At 47.9% G+C, this 15,851-nt stretch overlaps 1 protein-coding gene across 6 annotated transcripts in view; it reads left to right on the top strand.

Moving 5' to 3' along the window:
- The window catches only part of CHST7 (carbohydrate sulfotransferase 7), a 109,792-nt gene that overhangs the window by 57,152 nt on the left and 36,789 nt on the right, over positions 1–15,851 (top strand). For 4 of the 6 annotated variants that reach the window (XM_003135049.5, XM_085007829.1, XM_085007830.1 and 1 more), the window contains one exon: positions 12,555–14,173. In XM_003135049.5, the coding sequence (XP_003135097.2) occupies positions 12,682–14,142 (1,461 nt within the window). In that variant the 5' untranslated portion in view covers positions 12,555–12,681 and the 3' untranslated portion in view covers positions 14,143–14,173. Of the gene's footprint in view, positions 1–6,428; positions 6,605–12,491; positions 15,813–15,851 lie in introns of those variants that run through there. The other 2 variants (XM_085007828.1, XR_014835291.1) reach the window with 2 other exon arrangements.

The raw sequence follows: 15,851 nt of genomic DNA on the forward strand, positions 1-15,851 counted from the left end.
TTCCATCATGTATATATACCATATCTTCTTTTCATTCTGTTGACAGACATTTAGGTTTCTTTTGTGTCTTGACTCTTGTAAATAGTGGTGCTATGAACATAGAGGTGCATATATCTTTTTTTTTTAACATTCTTTCTCTCTCTCTCTCTCTCTTTTTTTTTTTTTTTTACTTTGCTTTGCTTTTTAGGGCCACATTTATGGCATATGGAGGTTCCCAGGCTAGGGATCGAACCAGAGCTACAGCTGCTGGCCTACGCCACAGCCATAGCAATGCAGGGTCCGAGGTGTGCCTGCGATCTACACCACAGCTCACAGTGGTGCCAGATCTTTAATCCACTGAGTGAGGCCAGGGATCAAACCCACGTCCCCATGGATGTTAGTCGGGTTCATTAACTGCTGAGTCAAGATGAGAACTTCCAAGGGGTGCATATATCTTTTTGAATTACGGTTGTCTCCAGATATATGTCCAGGAGTGGGATTGCCCAATTTTGTTCTTTTTAAAATTTGTTTTGAATATTCTAATTCCTTTACCTTTCCAAATGAATTCTAGAATCATCTTGCTGATACTTAGAAAAAATGCTGCTGGGATTTGGACTGAAACTTAGTTGAATCTATAGAGAAAAATGCAGAGTATTGACAACAATATTGACTCAGCCAATCCATGAATACAGTTTCTCTCTCCATTCATTTAGCTCTCTTTGATTTCTTTCATTGTTTTTTTTTTTGGTTTATTTATTATTTTTTTAGGTTTTTATTTTTTCTATTATAGTTGATTTACATTGTTATGTCAATTTTTGCTGTACAGCAAAGTGACCCAGTCATACACACATATATATGTACATTCTTTTTCTCACATTATCCTACATCATGTTCCAATCCAAGTGACTAGATACAGTTCCCTGTGCTATACAGCAGGATCTCATTGCTTATCCACTCCAAATGCAGTAGTTTTCATCTATTAACTCCAAGCTCCCAGTCCATCCCTCTCCCTCCCCCCGCCTCCCCCCATGCCCCTTGACAAAAACAAGTCTGTTCTCCAAGTCTATGAGTTTCTTTCTTTTCTGTAGAAAGGTTCATTTCTGCCATACATTAGACTCCAGATATGTATTATACTATGGTATTTATCTTTCTGACTTACTTCACTTAGTATGAGAATCTCTAGTACCATCCATGTTGCTGCAAATGGCATTATTTTGTTCTTTTTTATGGCTGAGTAGTATTCCGTTGTGTATATATACCACATCTTTTTCATTCATCTGTCAATGGATATTTAGGTTGTTTACATGTCTTGGCTATTGTTAATAGTGCTGCAATGAACATAGGGGTGCATATATATTTTTCTTTTTTTTTTTTTTTTTGTCTTTTTGCCATTTCTTGGGCCACTCCTGTGGCATTTGGAGGTTCCCAGGCTAGGGGTCAAATCGGAGCTATAGCCACTAGCCTACGCCAGAGCCACAGCAACTCAGGGTCCGAGCCGTGTCTGTGACCCACACCACAGCTCACGGCAATGCTGGATCCCTAACCCACTGAGTAAGGCCAGGGATTGAACCCACAACCTCATGGTTCCTAGTTGGATTCATTAACCACTGTGCCACGACGGGACCTCCCATGTGTCTTTTTCAATAAAATTTTGTCCGAATATATGCCCAGGAGTGGGATTGCTAGGTAATATGGTAGTTGTTTTTTTTTTTTAATATATAGTAATTTTTATTTTTTTTTATTATAGCTGATTTATAGTGATCTGTCAATTTTCTACTGTACAGCATGGTGACCCAGTTACACATAAATGCATAGATTCTTTTTTCTCACATTATCATGCTCCATCATAAGTGATTAGACATAGTTCCCAGTGCCACACAGCAGGATCTCATTGCTTATCCATTCCAAAGGCAATAGTCTGCATCTATTAACCCCAAGTTTCCAGTCCATCCCACTCCCTCCCCCAACCCCCTTGGCAACCACAAGTCTATTCTCCAAGTCATATGGTAGTTCTATATTTAGTTTTCTGAAGTATCTCCATACTGTTTTCCATGATGGTTGTACCAATTTACATTCCCACCAACAGTGTAGGAGGGTTCCTGTTTCTCCACACCCTCTCTAGCAGTTGTTACTTGTGGACTTGTTAATCATGGCCATTCCAACCAGTGTGAGGTGATGCCTCATTGTAGTTTTGATTTGCATTTCTCTAATAATTAGTGATGTTGAGCATTTTTTCATGTGCCTGTTGGCCATCTATATATCTTTTGGAGAAATGTCTGTTCAGGTCTTCTGCCCATTTTCCAATCAGGTTGTTGGGTTTTTTTGTCGTTGAGTCACACAAGTTGTTTGTATAGAGACTAAGCCCTTGTCAGTTGCATCATTTAGAACTATTTTCTCCCATTCCATAGGTTGTCTTTTTTTTTTTTTTTTTAATGGTTTCCTTTGCTGTGCAAAAGCTTTTAAGTTTGATTAGGTCCCACTGGTTTATTTTTGGTTTTATTTCTTTTGCCTCGGGAGGCTGCTCTAAGAAAATGTTTGTACAGTTGATGTCTCTTTCATCGTTTTGAAATTTTCAACATAGAGATCCAGTACATATTTGTTTATTTTACAGCTAAGTATTTCATTTTTTGATATAATTATAAATAGTACTACAAGTGCACATGGAACATTCTCTAAGATTGATCACATCCTGGGCTACAAATCAAACCTGAGTAACTTTAAGAAAATTGAAATCATATCAAGCATCTTTTCCAACCACAATACTATATGACTGGAAATCAACAAGAAGAAAACTGCAAAAAACACAAACACGTGGAGACTCAATCACATGCTACTAAACAACCAATGGATCACTGAAGAAATCAAAGAGGAAATTAAAAAATACCTAGAAGTAAATGACAGCAAAGATACGATACTCCAAAACCTATGGGATGCAGCAAAAGCCGTTCTAAGAGGAAAGTTTATAGCAATACAAGCCCACCTCAGGAAACAAGAAAAAGCTCAAATAAACAAGCTAACTTTAAATCTAAAGCAGCTAGAGAGAGAAGAACAGACAAGACCTAAAGTTAGTAGAGGGAAAGAAATCATAAAGGTCAGAGCAGAAATCAATGAAATAAAAGTGAAGAAAACCATAGAAAAGATCAATGAAACAAAAAGCTGGTTCTTTGAAAAGATCAACAAAATTGGTACACCCTTAGCCAAACTTATCAAGAAAAAAACATAGAAGACTCAAATCAATAAAATTAGAAATGAAAAAGGAGATGTAACAACAGAAATCACAGAAATACAAAGGATCATAAGAGACTACTATCTGCAACTATATGCCAATAAAACGGAAAACCTAGAAGAAATGGACGCATTCTTAGGTACAATCTTCCAAGACTAAACTGAGATGAAGTAGAAAAGATGAATGGACCAATCACAAGAACTGAAATTGAAACTGTGATTTAAAAACTTCCAACAAACAAAAGTCCAGGACCAGATGGCTTCACAGGTGAGTTCTATCAAATATTTAGAGAAGAGCTAATACCTAGCCTTCTGAAACTATTCCAAAAAATTGCAGAGGAAGGGATACTTCCAAACTCATTCCATGAGGCCACTATGACTCTGATACCAAAACCAGACAAAGATACCACACAAAAAAAGAAAACTACAGGCCAAATTCACTGATGAACATAGATGCAAAAATCCTCAACAAAATACTAGCAAACCACATCCAACAATACATTAAAAGGATTGTACATCATGATCAAGTGGGATTTATCCCAGGGATGCAAGGGTTCTTCAACATCCACAAATCAATCAGTGTGATACACCACATTAACAAACCAAAGAATAAAAACCATATGATACTCTCAATAGATGCAGAAAAAGCCTTTGACAAAATCCAACACCCATTTCTGATAAAAACCCTTCAGAAAGTGGGCACAGCAGGAATCTACCTCAACATAATAAAGGTCATATATGACAAACCCACAGCTAACGTCATTCTCAATGGTGAAAAGCTGAAAGAATTCCTGCTGAGATCAGGAACAAGACAAGGATGTCTGCTCTCGCCACTACTCTTCAACGTAGTTTTAGAAGTCCTAGCCAAAGCAATCAGAGAAATAAAAGACATAAAAGGAATCCAAATTGGAAAGGAAGAAGTCAAACTATCCCTATTTGCAGATGACATGATACTATACCTAGAGAATCCTAAAGCCTCTACCAGAAAACTGTTAGCGCTCATCCATGAATTTGGCAAAGTCACAGGATACAAAATTAATACACAGAAATCAACAGCATTTCTATGTACTAACAATGAAAGATCAGAAAGAGAAATTAGGGAAGCAATCCCGTTTACCATCACACCCAAAAGAATAAAATACCTAGGAGTAAACCTACCTAAAGAGACAAAAGACCTGTACTCTGAAAACTATAAGCCACTGATGAAAGAAATCAAAGATGACACAAATAGATGGAAAGACATACCATGCTCTTGGATTGGAAGAGTTAATATTATCAAAATGACAATACTAACCAAGGCAATCCACAGATTCAATGCAATCCCTATCAAATTACCAAGGTACCAAGGACATGTTTCACAGAACTCGAATGAAATATTTTAAAGTTTGTTTGGAACTCCAAAATAGGAGTTCCCATCGTAGTTCAGTGGTTAACAAATCTGACTAGGAACCACAAGGTTGTGGGTTCGATCCCTGGCCTTGCTCAGTGGGTTAAGTATCCGGCATTGCTGTGCGCTGTGGCATAGGTCACAGACATGGCTCGGACCCCACGTTTCTGTGGCTCTGGCATAGGCTGGTGGCTACAGCTCTGATTCGACCCCTAGCCTGGGAACCTCCATATGTGGTGGGAGCAGCTCTAGAAAAGGCAAAAAGACAAAAAAAAAAAAAAAAAAAAAAACCCAGAATAGCCAAAGGCATCCTGAAAAAGAAAAATGGAGCTGGAGGAATTGGGCTCCCGGACTTCAGACTATACTACAAAGCAACAATCATCAAAACCGCATGGTACTGGCACAAAGAAATATACATCAGTGGAACAGGATAGAAAGTGCAGAATTAAACCCATGCACCTACAGCCAACTAATCTATGACAAAGGCAAGAATATACAATGGAGAAAAGACAGCTCCTTCAATAAGTGGCACTGGGAAAACTGGACAGCCACCTGAAAAAGAATGAAATTAGAACACTCCCTAACACCATACACAAAAATAAACTCAAAATGGATTAAAGACCTAGATATAAGACTAGCTATTATAAAACTCTTAGAGGAAAACATAGGCCAAACACTCTCTGACATAAACGACAGCAACATCTTCTCTGATTCACCTCTTAGAGTAATGACAGTCAAAAGAAAAATAAACAAATGGGACCTAATCAAACTGAAAAGTTTCTGCACAGCAAAGGAAACCCTAAACAACACGAAAAGACAATCCACAGAATGGGAGAACATCTTTGCAAATGAATCAACTGACAAGGGATTAATCTCCAAAATTTATAAACACCTTCTGCAGCTCCATACCAAAAAAACAACCCCATCAAAAAAATGGGCAGAAAAATCTAAACAGACAGTTCTCCAAAGAAGACATACAAATGGCCAAAAACCACACGAAAAGATGTTCAACATCACTCATTATTAGAGAAATGCAAATCAAAACCACTATGAGGTACCACCTTACACCAGCCAGAATGGCCATCATCAAAAAGTCTATAAACAATAAGTGCTGGAGAGGGTGTGGAGAAAAAGGAACTAGGGTACACTCACTGTTGGTGGGACTGTAAATTGGTGCAACCACTGCGGAAAAACAGTATGGAGATTCCTCAGAAAACTAAAAATAGAATTACCATTTGCTCTAGCCATCCCACTCCTGGGCATCTATCCAGAGAAAACCATGACTCGAAAGGACACGTACTCCGATGTTCATGTGGCGTAGGCTGGCAGCTACAGCTCTGATTTGAGCCCCAGCCTGGGAATTTCCACATGCTGCAGGTACGGCCCAAAAAGACAAAAAAATAGTACTTGTGGCGGACCCCCTAAAGGTATCAGTGTCCTGATCCTTGGAACCTGTGAGTGTTAGTTTTTGTGGTAAAGTGTTTTCAAATATAATTAAGTTAAGGGTTTTTAGATTTTATTTGTTATGGCCCCCACCCGTGGCACATGGAAGTTGCCAGGCTAGGGGTTGAGTTGGAGCTACAGCTGAGACCTGTGCCACAGCCACAGCAACGCAGGATCTGAGCCGTCTCTGCGACCTAGGCAGCAGCTTGCAGCAATGCCGGATCCTTAATCCACTGAACGAGGCCAGGGGTCGAACCCACATCCTCAAAGAAACTGTCAGGTTCTTAACTCACTGAGCCACAATGGAAACTCAAATTCTATGCATTATTAATCCTTGGGACTCTCCACTGCAAATTGTCCTCTGGCAGACTCTGAAATGGATATTGTCCTGCAGGAGTTTTATGAAGGAGGGCTCTTAGGACCGACACCTATGGAAGGAACGGGCTGGGAAGGAAACAGGACTGGGTCAGGAGACAGGTGAAGCTGTGACTCAGTCTCAGCAGATGCCCTAGCGGATCCTGAGGGGAGTTCTGAAGATGGCATGGCCAGTTAAAGCTGTCTGCAGTTGAGGTGAGAGGCCTGGGGTCTTAATCCTGCGTTAATCAGTCATTGGATGTGGGTCATCCCTGGTGGAGGTATGACTTTAGACAAGGCAGGTGTCTTCAGTTTAGATAACGCCAAAGGGGGCTGAAAGCTGTTGGCCAAGGGCACTCCTTGCTGCTGAAGGAAAAGGTGGCCTAAAGGGGATCTGAGTGGTTTCTTAGTATATCCACCACACTCTTTAAAAAGGGAGGAACCACAGCAATCCCCCCCTCTTCTTTGTCTTTTTAGGGCCGCACCCACAGCATATGGAGGTTCCCAGGCTAGGGGTCAAATCAGAGCTGTAGCCACTGGCCTACGCCACATCTAAGCCACATCTTCAACCTACACCACAGCTCACGGCAATGCTGGATCCTTAACCCACTGAGCGAGGCCAGGGATCGAACCCGCAACCTCATGGTTCCTAGTTGGATTCGTTCACCACTGAGCCACGGCGGGAACTCCTTTTTCTTTTTTTTTTTTTAGATTTAATTCTTAAAATAACCCTGCAGGGTAGGTACTTTCAGGGTCACTGTTTTACAGAGTCCGGTCTGCCAAGCGCTGTGCTCTGAAGGTGCAGCTCTGCCATGGGAGGAGAGCTGGACAGATGTGATGTCATCCAAGTCGAAAGAAGAGTTTGCAGGCCCAAGCTGTCGACAGTACAAACGCTACTGAAAGGTTGAATGAGACGAGACTTGAAGATGGCCTCTGGATTCAATAACGTGGAATCCATTGATGAGCTTAGAAAGCACCATTTGGGTAGCAATATGGGGTCAGAATCCAGACTAGACCATGCTGAGAATGAGTTAGGAGATAACAGCAGGAATGGAACAAGTAGAGACAACTCCACCAAGACGCTGGGTATGATGAGTGAGCAGAGAAATGGATGGCAGCAGGGCCAGGGTGTGGCAAGGATGCCAGGCAGGATAGGAGTGCAGACTGGAATCCAGCCAGGCTCTGCATTCCAGCTGTCAACTTGGGCCTGGGGCTGTGGCCTAAAGGCAGGGATACTCTTTGCCAAGTGGTCAGCCCCCTTTCTGCAGTTCTTCTGTCTGGAGGGGGCACCTTCTGATTCCCATAAAAGGTGTTGAACGCATTACCAGCAGCGGGGCAGAGAAGGCTGCACATCAACGGGATTTGAAAAAGAAAGAGCCATTCACCTGTGTTTCATTCTCACACTGATGAGAATAATCTGGTTCAGAGAGTGTGGTTGCATCAACACGAGGGAGAAGTGGTGATTGATGGGGGGCGGGGCGGCAAGGTCTACTCCCATGATTACCAGAAGGAAGAGAAAGGGTGGCAGGTTCACTAACTCAGGTGTTACAGAAATCACTTTGTAAAGAAAAGACTTTATTGTTGTGTCGGCCGGGGTGACCTTGCTGCATGACCTTGATGATTCCTAGGGTTTCTCGGCTCCCAAGGCTGTACAGTTGATCTGGGGTTTCAGGCTCACTGGACTTTGGTCCACTTAGTTGCCCCTGAGAGGTGGCCATCACTGTCTTCTGTGGCACTTCTGCTGCCTCCCAGGGGCCCAGGACCGTGCCTCTGATCATCTGTGCCAAGAGGAAGCACAGGGCCACCCCGATGCTGAGCCAGGAAGAGCTCAGGTGCTCTCTGCTGTGGGGCCTTAGGTTTTTCTCTCTCCCTTCCCCCACCCCCGGCCCCGGGGGTGGCTGCTCTTTCCTCTGCTTCTCCAAGATATTTTATCTAAGCCCTCATGCTTTCTCTAGATCCGCTAGCTTTCGCTGCATAACAACCCCTTAAAACTTAGCATCTTACAACTCACTCCTCGCAATTCTATGGGTCAGCCAGGTGGTTCTCCTCGTCAGGGGCTGTAGGGGGTAGCATCTTTTCAAATCATGCTCCTCAGATCAGCAGCACCCAGGAGCTTGTTAGAAATGTAGATTCTCCAGAAAAGGAACAAACTCCTGGAGAACAGACTTGTGGTTGCCAAGGGGGAGGGAGGGGGATGGTCTGGGAGTTTGGGGTTCGTAGACGCAAACTCTTGCCTTTGGAGTGGATGAGCAATGAGATCCTGCTGTGTAGTGCAGGAAACTATTATCTAGTCACTTGGGATGGAACATGATGGAGGATAATGTGAGAAAAAGAATGCATATATATATGTGTATATATATATGTATATGACTGGGTCACTTTGCTGTACAGCAGGAATTGACAGAACATTATAAATCAACTATAATAGGAAAAAAAATCTTAAAAAGAAATGTAGATTCTCTCGCTCCCCCGCAGGCCTGATGAATTAGTTTCTGCCTTTTGGCAAGATCCCCAGATGGTTTCCATATATATACATCAAATTTGAGAAGGGCTGGTGTTGAGATAGGAGGTAGATGGGCCCCTGGGCTGAGAACAGCTGGGACTTGTTAAGCCCAATACATGGGCCTTGTCTCTCTTTGACAGTTCAAGGAAAAAGTTAATTGCAGAAGCTGAGCTCTGCTGGAGTAGAAAAGATGACCCATCACTCCTGGGGTCAAGGAGAGCTCCCCAATTACACATGCGCAGTAAGACTCCTGGGGTCAGAAAGGGAGGGGGCGCCAGGCGGTAATAAGTCCTGATACTATCCCGGCACCCTTTGCTCTGGAATCCATCTTTGCCAAAAGATGCACACACATACTGGGGAGGGTCCTATGTCCAGTCAGGTGTGAGAAATCAGCTACTTGGCCAAAGGTAAACAAAGACCCGGAAAACTGTCCTATATAAAGTGATATAAATCACCTCTCGGGTGCGCCCCTCATTGAGGATGCTGGTACCCTCGCTGCTCCTCTTTGGGGTGTGTATTACTTCCTTGCTTTCTGTCTTAGATAAACTACTTCTCTGTGTGCTCTCCCACGTATATTGTGGTTCTAACAAACTTTGTGCCTGTTTTTACAGTCTTTGCCTCCTTGAAACATTCTTGCTTTCAATGGGGCGGGGGGCAAGAATCAGGGCAATTCCACTTTTAGCCTCTAGTCTAGTGGCTAGGATTTCTGATTTTTAACCAGGCTGCCCAGGTTCAATTCCTGAGCGGAGAATTAAGAGCTCTCTTAACGCCATCAGTCACTGCTGTCTCTTGGAGATCAGTCTGAGCGAGTCTCCCTCGCTTGTGTGGCAGTGGGCAGGCTGGTTGGTCTGGGGGCCTCAGCTGGGATGGCTTAGTCTCTGATCCATGTGGCTGACCCAGGCTTCCTCATGCAGCAGTCTCAGGGTCTGCAAAAGAGCAAGGGGACAATCCCAATGGAAACATTTTCCTTTTTTTTTTTTTTTTTTTTTTTTTTTTTAAATGGTCACACCCATGGCATATGGAAGTTCCCAGGGCTAGGGGCCAAACTGGAGCTGCAGCTGCTGGCTTAAGCCACAGCCACAGCAATGCAGGATCCAAGCCATATCTCGACCTACACTGCAGCTTGCAGCAGTGCCTGGATCCTTAACTCACTGAGAGAGACCAGAGATTGAACTGGCATCCTCATGGACACTATTTCGGCTTCTTAACCCATTGCGTCACAACGGGAATTCCTGGATATATTTTTCAAGCCTCTGCCTGTGTCATGTTGGCTACTAGTCCACTGGCCAATGCAAGTCATGAGGCCATCCCAGGGTCGGTGTAGGAAGGCACTGCCAAAGGACATGGAGGGAGGAGGGGAAAACTTGGTGGTGGTTTTAAAAACCTACCACACTCTCCAGTATTGGAGTTTAGGCTTTCGGAAAGAAAACACCAGCAACTGTTTGCATTCTGCCCAGCCATATCCCTCCCCGCAAGTGAGTGCACAGCTGCCTACTTGCTTATAAAAGGAGAGAAGGGGGGCGTTTCCATCGTGGCTCAGTGGAAACGAATCTGACTAGCATCCATGAGGACACAGGTTTGATCCCTGGCCTCGATCAGTGGGTTAAAGATCCTGGCATTGCCCTGAGCAGTGGTGTAGGTCACAGACACAGCTTGGATCTGGCACTGCTCTGGCTTTGGCATAGGCCAGCAGCTCCAGCTCCGATTCAACTCCTAGCCTGGGAATCTCCATATGCCATGAGTGCGGCCCTTAAAAAAAATTTAAAAAAGTGAAGACATGAGGAAGGAAAAGTTAGGGATTAATACTGGAAAGTAATATGCTTGCCACAAAGGAGAAGATGGGTACAGAAGTGGACATATGGGTCCAGTAGTGGAAAAGCCAGAGTGTCCGACCATTTCATTTTCTCTATGAAGTAAGAGGTAAGGTCACCTGTTGAGAGTGGGCAAAGAGGGGTAACAGAGGCACGCTGCCTTCAGAGAAGAGCAGATTTGCAAAAGCCAGGATGCACCTTGAGCCTGGGGATTGACACGAAGAGCATAGGATTGGGGGGGAACCATTCGAGTTGATGATTATGACTTTATCTTGATGCCACCCTGTCCTTTGGGGAAACCTTTTGCTATAGTAATTTGTCGGCACAGAGAAAGCCAAGAGCAGGGTTTGGAGGATGTTGCTAAGTGAGTCAAGGAAAGATGGGGGGGCTAGGGAGTTTCGGTTAGTGGTTAGAAGCGTTATTCAAAAATAATGATCTGGGCGCTCTCAGCTGAATATGCAAAATTAGAAGAAAGTTGGGGGGTGTTGAAAATAGGATTGGAAAATAGGATTTTAACCAGTGGCTGAATGGAGAAGGAATTGTGGGGAAAAGCAAAAGGCTTGAGCTCGTGATTTCAGAGCTGGAGTCGTTTCTGTGTTGGAAAAGACCAGAGGAGAAGATCTTTGGAGATGTTGTAACTTTTCGAGTGTGAACACCTTCCCCTGGGGGAGATGAGCAGATTTGCTTTCTATTCTAACCTTACAACACCTCCCCCAAGGGGGTGTTCATTATCTTCTTGAAACAGCAAAAATTAGCCTTTTTAGTTTTTGGATTGCAGGCACTCTAAACTTAATCTGCCACTTGGGAGCTCCCTGGTGGTCCAACAAGTTAAGGATTCCACGTTGTCACTGCTGGGGCTCCGCTCGCTGGCCTGGGAACTTCTGCATGCTGCAGGTTCAGACAACAAAAAATTCACCTCTTGAACTTGCTGTCCCTTTTTCATCCATCCTTGAGTGTAGATGTTTCTCCTTATGGGTCCTTTTAAACGGCAGCTGAGACATTCCACCATCCTACCTCTGATTCTGTAAATGTGTCTTGCTCGGGTGTGTCATCAGAGGCAAGGTTATATGCTGTGCTAACAAAGGACTTCAAAATCTCACACCGGAAGGTATGGAGGTACTAAAAATTATCTGTCTTCTGCAAACGAGTAAACCGATCTTCAGAATGTCTGTAAAAAGTGCATGGCCCTCAGCAGGCAAAACTCTGAGGAACGCAACACCTACCCTTCCACAAAGGCTACACCTTAACAATGAAATGCTCTGCGCCAATGAAGTAGTGCCTCCAGTTCCTCTGGACCACGATGCTCTGATGCAGTCTCGGTCTTATCCTAGAGAAGTGCTTCCATCCAGAACTCAGTAACACCCTCCTTCAGGCTGATGGGGGCGCTGGATGTAGACAGGGACCAGGGGCCCGGTTCTAAATAGTGTGGAGGCGAGTCTGCTTACGAGAGATGATGGTCAAGCAGCGGACATGAAACAGGAGAGGCAGTGGAGTTCTCCGGGTGGGGTCCACGTCCAGTCGCTGGGTACATTCTGTACACACGAGCCCCTCCCTTGCCTGAAGTGAATTCATGAAGACTTGACTTGATTACGGGGGGGGGGGGGGCGGCTGGGAAAGGTGGGGTTTGGCTCGGCGCGCCCCGCCCAGATCTGGCGGAGCCCTGGGCAAACCCGGGCGGGTAGAGAGGCGGGGGTGGGTGGGTGGGGGGAGCTGCTGGGTGGAAGGCGGGGCGGGCCGGGCCGGGCCGTTGCCAAGCCGGCCAATAGGCGGCTCTCCAGCGCTGAGCCGGGAGAGGGCCGGGGCGCCGCCACTAGCACCACCGCCTCCCCAGTTTTCCCTTGTGGATGCACAGCTCCGGTGACTCCGCTCCTCCCGGGGCAGAGGGGCTTCCAGAGGCCAGAGGAGCGGACTCCGGACGGGATTTCCGAGGAAGGGAAGAGGAAGGGCGCCCCACCCGCTCTGGAGGGGTTCGGTGAACGATGAAGGGGCGGCGGCGGCGACGCCGGGAGTACTGCAAGTTCGCACTGCTGTTGGTGCTGTACACGCTGGTGCTGCTGCTTGTCCCCTCCGTACTGGACGGCGGCCGCGACGGGGACAAGGGAGCCGGGCATTGCCCGGGCCTGCAGCGCAGCCTGGGAGTGTGGAGCCTGGAGGCGGCGGCGGCGGGCGAACGCGAGCAGGGCGCGAAGGCGCGGCCAGCCGCTGATGGGGGCGCGGGCGTGTCCCCCAGGTCTCCTCTCAACCTCCAAGGCGCCGTCGGGGAAGCGGTGTCTCGCGAAAAGCAGCACATCTACGTGCACGCCACCTGGCGCACCGGCTCGTCGTTCCTGGGCGAGCTCTTTAACCAGCACCCGGACGTCTTCTACTTGTACGAGCCCATGTGGCATCTGTGGCAGGCACTGTATCCGGGCGACGCCGAGAGCCTGCAAGGCGCGCTGCGAGACATGCTGCGCTCGCTCTTCCGCTGCGACTTTTCGGTGCTGCAGCTGTACGCGCCGCCGGGGGACCCCGCCGCGCGCGCCCCGGACGCGGCCAATCTCACCACGGCCGCCCTCTTCGGCTGGCGCACCAACAAGGTCATCTGTTCGCCGCCGCTGTGCCCTGGCGCGCCCCGGGCCCGCGCCGAGGTCGGCCTGGTTGAGGACGCCGCTTGCGAGCGCAGCTGCCCACCGGTGGCTCTCCAAGCCCTGGAGGCCGAGTGCCGCAAGTATCCGGTGGTGGTCATCAAAGACGTGCGCCTCCTCGACCTGGGCGTGCTGGTGCCCCTGCTGCGCGACCCCGGCCTCAACCTGAAGGTGGTGCAGCTTTTCCGCGACCCGCGGGCGGTGCACAACTCGCGCCTCAAGTCTCGGCAGGGGCTGCTGCGCGAGAGCATCCAGGTGCTACGCACCCGCCAGAGGGGCGACCGCTTCCACCGAGTCCTCCTGGCGCACGGCGTGGGCGCTCGCCCCGGGGCCCCCTCCCGCGCGCTGCCCGCCGCGCCGCGCGCCGACTTCTTCCTGACCGGCGCGCTCGAGGTGATTTGCGAAGCCTGGCTGCGCGACCTGCTGTTCGCGCGCGGTGCTCCCGCCTGGCTGCAGCGCCGCTACCTGTGGCTGCGCTACGAGGACCTGGTGCGGCAGCCGCGCGCCCAGCTGCGCCGCCTGCAGCGCTTCGCGGGACTGCGGGCGCTCTCCGCGCTGGACGCCTTCGCGCTCAACATGACTCGCGGCGCAGCCTACGGCGCTGACCGGCCCTTCCACCTGTCCGCGCGAGACGCCCGCGAGGCCGTGCACGCTTGGCGGGAGCGCCTGAGCCGAGAGCAGGTGCGCCAGGTGGAGGCTGCCTGCGCCCCAGCTATGCGCCTGCTGGCTTACCCTCGCAGCGGAGAAGACGGCGACGCCGAGCCGTCCGAGGACGAGGAGACGCCGCTGGAGATGGAGGCTGACGGCGCCACGTAGAACCACACCCGTGCACCCCGGGTGGATCCGGGTAAGGTGGTCTCGGGGCAAAGTGGGGGCCGGAAAGGGTCTTGGGGAGCTTGGATCAGGGGGAGGGGAGGACTGCCGTCTCTAGATCTCACCCTATCAAATAGATCCCAGCGGGAGAGGAATCCCAGGTAGGGGAATTTAGGGGAGTCACCGGGATCTCTAGCATAACTACCTGTCTCCAGAGGAGACCCTGAGAAGCGAGAGGTGAAGTATGGCTGAGGCGGAACCTAGGTCTCCGTGCTCTCAGTCCTCCCTATGAAGTAACAGGTAGGATCCTTTGTTGAGAAAGAGGGGGTAGTGGGGGGAGGGAGAGGGAAGAGGGGTATCCTCGGTCTGAGCTGAGTCGAGAGGGTTTGAAAGTCATAAGGAAACTTGAGACTGGAAATTGACATGAAAAGTATAGAATTTCGGGGACCATTTGAGGTGGATGGTTTGCCTTTATCTAGATGCCGGTCTGTGCTGTGGGGAAATCTTTTGCAGCAGTGTTTGCAGGCACAGAGAAAGGCGAAAGCAGAATTTGGGGGTGGGGGAGTTAATTGCCTCTTATCCTACCTACCCCTCATCTGTTTCCTATTTCTTCTCTGCCTAACTTGCAGACTCCGAGGCTGACCTTCCAATTTACCTAGCATACAGGCATAGGCAGGCCCCGGCTTGCAACAGTTTTTGCACATGTGTGTGTCCCAGGCTCTGGTATATGGGCGTGGGATGGACTTTGCTTTCCCCTGGTTCGAGTGGTGGCTTCCCCCGCCCCCGTCCCTGCCCCCAGTGGCTGGCGCTCGCAGGATATTTGACCATATCCCTTTCCCATCAGGTCACAAAAGCTGCCTGGTCTGCTTCCTCTAGTGTGGACAGGACCTCAGGCCTGGGCCTTTGCCCCACCCACCCACCCCGTCCCCTTGAGAGATGGAACCCGGATTCGCAGTAGGAGCTTTGTGAAAAGACATTCCCTCCCCGCCCGACAATTTTTTTTTCTTTCTCTGTAAATCATATACCCCAAGATAGCCTAAGGTGCCAAAATGGGGCTTCACGGATGTCAAAATGAGTTCAGTGTCCGGATCAGCATGTTCGTTGGGCTGAGGGAGGGGTTTGTTCTGCGCGATGCTGACCTCAGGCGTCATGTAGGTGGCCTGGGAATGCGTTTCCCCAAACTTGGCGAGAGCGGGAAGGGTGCAGCCTTTTGCACGGTGCAGTCTGGAGGAGGAAAAGCAGTGCCGGGTGGGCGGAAGTGACCTAAGTTTCCATTCATTAGTTTATAGTTCCATTCAGTATTCCTCTTGGATGAAGCTCTGAGGCCAAAGTTGAAGATGTTAATGAAAACGGATTCTGTTGTTAATGATGCCAGAGTTTCAGAGCGATTGCAGAGGCAGACTGATTTTTCTATTGGTCATCAAGCAGGTTTTCGTAGTTTCTGTAATTACTTAGGAAGTCTGTCATCTTTCCCGGTGTCCAGAGTGGGGGGTAAAAGGCACTGGGTGACTTGACACATTTTAACAAAAACATCCTTTCATCTGCTAATCTTGTGTTTACAGATGTAAGTAACAACATAATGATCCCTCACCCTCCTCACAGATCGGAGGGAACGCCTCTCCAGGATAGATTGCTGCAGCATTTTATGGCTTTAAGAACTGACAGTCTCGGGGGTTCCTGTCTGGCTCGGTGGTTAAGGAATCCGACTAGGA

This window comes from Sus scrofa, chromosome X (assembly GCF_054392235.1).
Source record: "Sus scrofa isolate SSC_HxYL_T2T_F1_AM1 chromosome X, Sscrofa_HxYL_maternal_Yorkshire_Landrace_v2.0, whole genome shotgun sequence".
NCBI classification, from domain to species: Eukaryota; Metazoa; Chordata; class Mammalia; order Artiodactyla; family Suidae; genus Sus; species Sus scrofa.